At 51.9% G+C, this 5,129-nt stretch overlaps 1 protein-coding gene across 3 annotated transcripts in view; it reads left to right on the forward strand.

The window, feature by feature from the left end:
- Window positions 1-5,129, forward strand: part of ANO9 (anoctamin 9) — a 26,157-nt gene that overhangs the window by 17,697 nt on the left and 3,331 nt on the right. For all 3 annotated transcript variants that reach the window (XM_037731135.1, XM_037731133.1, XM_037731134.1), the window contains 3 exons: window positions 4,608-4,665; window positions 4,760-4,857; window positions 4,934-5,067. In XM_037731135.1, coding sequence (XP_037587063.1) covers window positions 4,608-4,665; window positions 4,760-4,857; window positions 4,934-5,067 — 290 coding nt within the window. The remainder of the gene's footprint in view (window positions 1-4,607; window positions 4,666-4,759; window positions 4,858-4,933; window positions 5,068-5,129) is intronic.

Consider the following 5,129-nt stretch of genomic DNA (forward strand, 5'->3'; position numbering starts at 1 on the left):
ACTCCAGCCTGGGTAACAAGAGCGAAACTCCATCCAAAAAAAAAAAAAAAAAAAATCATTATCCTCTCACTTACACAGCTGGTTTCCCTCTTGGGAGTAAATCTTTGTGAGTATTCATTCATATTAAAGACTGAAGAACTGAATTGGTTTTTCTTGATGGATGAGATGGGTATTTATAATAATAGCTACTCACACACTCTATCCTAAGTCCTAGCTGTGTTCATTGACACATTTAATGTGCACAATAGCCCTGTAGGGTAGAGCTTCTCTCATGGCCGTTTTACAGATTAGATGACTGAGAACCAGAGAGGTTAAGAAACTATCACCAGGTCACACAGCCAACAGGTGGTGGAACAGTAAAAAACCACAAAGTCTGACTCTAGAGCTTAGCTGTAGAACACAGAGGTGTCTCTTGGAAAACAGAGGTGAAAAATGTATCTGGTTTCCCATGTCACACTAGAGGCAAATTTTCTTTCTGCCAATATGTTCCTTTATGGTTCTATTTTTCCATGCCACTCCAAGATTAATAAATGCGTTCAACTGTGGGCCAGGTGCAGTGGCTTATGGCTGTAATCCCAGCACTTTGGGAGGCTGAGGCAGGCAGATCACTTGAGGTCAGGAGTTCAAGACCAGACTGGCCAACATGAAGAAACCCCGTCTCTACCAAAAATACAAAAATTAGCCAGGCATGTTGGCGTGAACCTGTGGTCCCAGCTACTCAGGAGGCTGAGGCACAAGAATCACTTGAACCCAGGAGGCAGAGGTTGCAGTGAACTGAAATCGCCCCGTGGTACTCCAGCCTGGGCGACAGAGTGAGACTGCATCTCAAATACACACACACACACACACACACACACGCACACATATATATGTGTACATATATTTAATTGTGATTTTCTTTAGGTGTTTATGATTTTAAAATATTAAACATTTGGCCGAGTGCAGTGGCTCACGCCTGTAATCCCAGCACTTTGGAAGGCCAGGGCAGGAGGATTACCTGAGGCCAGGAGTTCAAGACCAGCCTGGGCAATGTAGTGAGACCCTCCTTCCTGCCCCTGCACATCTCTACAGAAGATAGAACATTAGTTGTGTGTGGTGGTGTGGGCCTGTAGTGCCAGCTACTCAGGAGGCTGAGGTGGGCGGATCGCCAGAGCTGGGAGGTGGAGGCTGCAGTGAGCCGTCATCTCACCAGTGCTCTGCAGCCTGAGCGACAGAGATCCCGTCTCAAAAACCAAAACAAAAAACCAAAAAAAGTTAAACATGCAAAGCCCTGATGTTTTTTCTGCACAGGGCGGAGGAGGGAAGCCAGTTGTCCGATCCCTAAACCGCCGATGGACCTACGATCCCCACCTCCACTCTTAACTCGAAATGCCTTCTTTGCCAGACACCAGATCCTGCTCTTCACTTACACGCTTCTGTCTTTTCATGGATTCTGACGTCCGGGGCGGGCCCCCGCCGTGTGGGGTTTGATCCTTTACGCCTCACTGTTGGGTGGGGCTCGCTGCTGTCCATCACTCTTCTTTTCTACTTTTTGTTTGTTTGTTTGTTTGTTTGAGACAGAGTCTCGCTCTGTTGCCCGGCGCCAGGCTGGAGTGCACTGGCGTGATCTTGGCTCACTGCAACCTCCGTCTCCCGGGTTCCAGCAATTCTCCTGCCTCAGCCTCCCAAGTAGCTGGGATTGCAGGCTCACACCACCACGCCCAGATAATTTTTTTTTTTTTTTTTGAGACGGAGTTTCGCTCTTGTTACCCAGGCTGGAGTGCAATGGCGCGATCTCGGCTCACCGCAACCTCCGCCTCCTGGGTTCAGGCAATTCTCCTGCCTCAGCCTCCTGAGTAGCTGGGAATACAGGCACGCGCCACCATGCCCAGCTAATGTTTTGTATTTTTAGTAGAGACGGGGTTTCACCATGTTGACCAGGATGGTCTTGATCTCTTGACCTCGTGATCCACCCACCTCGGCCTCCCAAAGTGCTGGGATTACAGGCTTGAGCCACCGCGCCCGGCCTTTTTTTTTGTATTTTTAGTAGAGACGGGGTTTCACTATGTTGGTCAGGACAGTCTCGATTGCTTGACCTCATGATCCGCCCTCCTCAGCCCCCTAAAGTGCTGGGATTACAGGCTTCAGCCACCGCGCCCGGCCCTTATCTGCTTTTTAAATGGTTATTTACATATGTTATTCTTTCAGATGAATGTCAGAATCACTTTGTCAAACTACCTCAAAATCCTGTGGGACTTAAGATTGTATCAGTAAAATGATACATTATTTCCAGGAGAATCAGGGAGCACAGCTTAGTGGCTTCAAAAGTACAAACTGCTGTCTAAAAAAAAAAAAAAAAAAAGGAAAGCCAGGCCCAAGCACTTTGGAGGCCAAGGCAGGCCGGTGACCTAAGGTCGGGAGTTCAAGACCAGCCTGACCAAAAAAAAAAAAAAAAAAAGGAAAGCCAGGCCCAAGCACTTTGGAGGCCAAGGCAGGCCGGTGACCTAAGGTCGGGAGTTCAAGACCAGCCTGACCAACACCGTGAAACCCCATCTAAAAAAAAAAAACAAAGTACAAACTGTTCTCTCCCAGTCCGGCCCGCCACGAGTCCTAGCTGAGTCCCGCCGGGTGAAAACCAAGGTGCTGGCAAGGCCGCCGGGCCGCTCTGGAGGCTCCAGGGGAGAATTCACTTTCAGCTTCCCTGCAGCGGAGCTCACAGCGTGGGGCTGAGTCCTTCTGAGTCAGGACGGCTCCCGGCTGCCCCCTGTCCCCGCGTAGGGACCCTTGTGATTATACCGGGAAAACCTAGATAACCCAAGATAATCTCCCCGTCTTAAGCTCAGCTGATTAGCAGACTTAATACCATCTGCCATGTGAGATAACATTCCTTCGCCAGGTAAGAATGCAGTCACGGCTCCAAGAATGAGCACGTGGACATCTTTGTGACCTATCACTCTGCCTACAGACACATCCTGCGTTTTCTTTTCTGGAGACAGTTGTGCTCTGTCGCCCAGGCTGGAGTGCAGTGGTGCAGTCTCGGCTCACTGCGACCTCCACCTCCCGGGTTCAAGCAATTCTCCTGCCTCAGCCTCCTGAGTAGCTGGATTATAGGCAGCTGCCACCATGCCTGGCTAATTTTGTATTTTTAGTAGAGACAGGTTTCACCATGTTGGTCAGGCTGATCTTGAACTGCTGACCTCTCGATTCCCCCGCCTTGGCCTGCCAAAGTGCTGGGATTATAGGTGTGAGCCACCATGCCTGGCCTCTTTTTTTTTTTTTTTTTGAGACGGAGTCTCACACTGTCGCCCAGGCTGGAGTGCAGTGGCACAATCTCGGCTCACTGCAACCTCCGCCTCACAATTCTCCTGCCTCAGCCTCCCAAGTAACTGGGATTATAGGCACCCGCCACCATCCCTGGCTAACTTTTTGTATTTTTAGTAGAGATAGGGTTTCACTGTGTTGGCCATACTGGTCTCGAACTCTTGACCTTGTGATCCACCCACCTTGGCCTACCTAAGTGCTGGGAGCCACACGCCCGGCCACATCCTGTGTTTTCTTACTGAAGAACAAGGTTCTCCATTCAAGTCTTCTTTCATGCTCCTTATTAATTTTTTAGTTTTCTTCATTTAGGCCTCACAGGTACCTTGTGAATTTCACTCTTGTTATGGATAACATGTGCTGGTGTCTGCGGGCCATGATACTTCTCTCTCTCTCTTTTTAATGTATATATATATATTGTTTTAAAGATGGGGTTTCACCATATTGGTCAGGCTGGTCTTGAACTCCTGACCTCAGGTGATCTGCCCACCTCAGCCTCCCAAAGTGTTGGGATTACAGGCGTGAGCCACTGCACCCGGCTAAAATATATATTTATTTTTAAATATAGACAGGGTTTCACTGTGTTGGTCAGGGTGGTCTCTATCTTTTGACTTGGTGATCTTCCCGCCTCAGCCTCCCAAAGTGCTGGGATTACAGGCGTGAGCCACCGTGCCCAGCTGCCACTGATACTTCTCATGCCACGTTTCCCTGTGGCTTTGTGGCACACAGAAAAGCCAGTTCTGCTGGACATTAATTTTGTATCCACTTGAGCACTCGATTGATTTGTCCGCCCAGCTTTCAGTTATTTTATTTTGGTTTTCCAAGTATATAATCACATTTTCTAAAAATAGTAACTTTTCTCCTTTGCAAATGTATTCTATTTACACTTTGTATTTCTCTTGCCTATTTGCAAGGAATTCCAGAACCACGTTAAATACTGGTTGTCAGGAGCTACCATAGGAATGCTTGTGGAGTTTCACCAGTGACGTGGGCCTGACTTTTGGTTTAAGGGAGTTCACGTTTTTCTCCTATTATGGAAAGCAGATGATTTTAAACACAAGATAACCCAGTGTGCTGTTTCCACGGGGAGAAACGGAGGCCAGTCCTGACAGACACCGTCGGGAGCCTGCGTGTCGCCGTGGGTGCGCGACGTGGGGTGCGGCCCGTCTGGGCGTGAGCGCCGGTGCCCCGCTCCCCTGCAGGGCCTGCCCGCCTGTTCCGTTCCTTTCCTCCCCGCCTCTGTCCTGCGCACCCACCCCGGCAGAGGCAGGACGCTGCCCGCAGCGCCCAGACCTCCCGTCCCCCCGCAGGATCAACGGCCACCCGGGGAAGTCCACGCGCCTGGCCGGCTTGTGGAAGCTGGAAGAGGTCAGTCACCCCGAGGCTTCACGCCGCGCCCCTGGGCCACCCTGGTCCCCTGACCGCCCCCCAGGACCCCTCCCTGACGCCCCCGACCCCGCAGTGCCACGCCAGCGGCTGCATGATGGACCTGTTCGTGCAGATGGCCATCATCATGGGCCTGAAGCAGACGCTCAGCAACTGCGCGGAGTACCTGGGCCCGTGAGTGCCGCCCCCGCCCGGCCCGGGAGCCCCGGCCCCTCCGCCCCGCGCCCTCCCCACGCTGTCTCGCCCGCAGGTGGCTGGCGCACAAGTGGCGCTCCAAGCAGGCCTCTGCGCCCGCCCGGGACCCCGAGCTCGGGGACTGGCAGCGAAACTACCTTCTGAACCCCGTCAACACCTTCAGCCTGTTCGACGAGTTCATGGAGATGAGTGCGTGGGCGCTGCGGGGCGGGGTCCCGGGGACGGCGCGTGGGCGCTGCGGGGCTGGGTCC

This window comes from Cebus imitator, unplaced genomic scaffold, assembly GCF_001604975.1.
Source record: "Cebus imitator isolate Cc_AM_T3 unplaced genomic scaffold, Cebus_imitator-1.0 Scaffold384, whole genome shotgun sequence".
NCBI lineage: Eukaryota > Metazoa > Chordata > Mammalia > Primates > Cebidae > Cebus > Cebus imitator.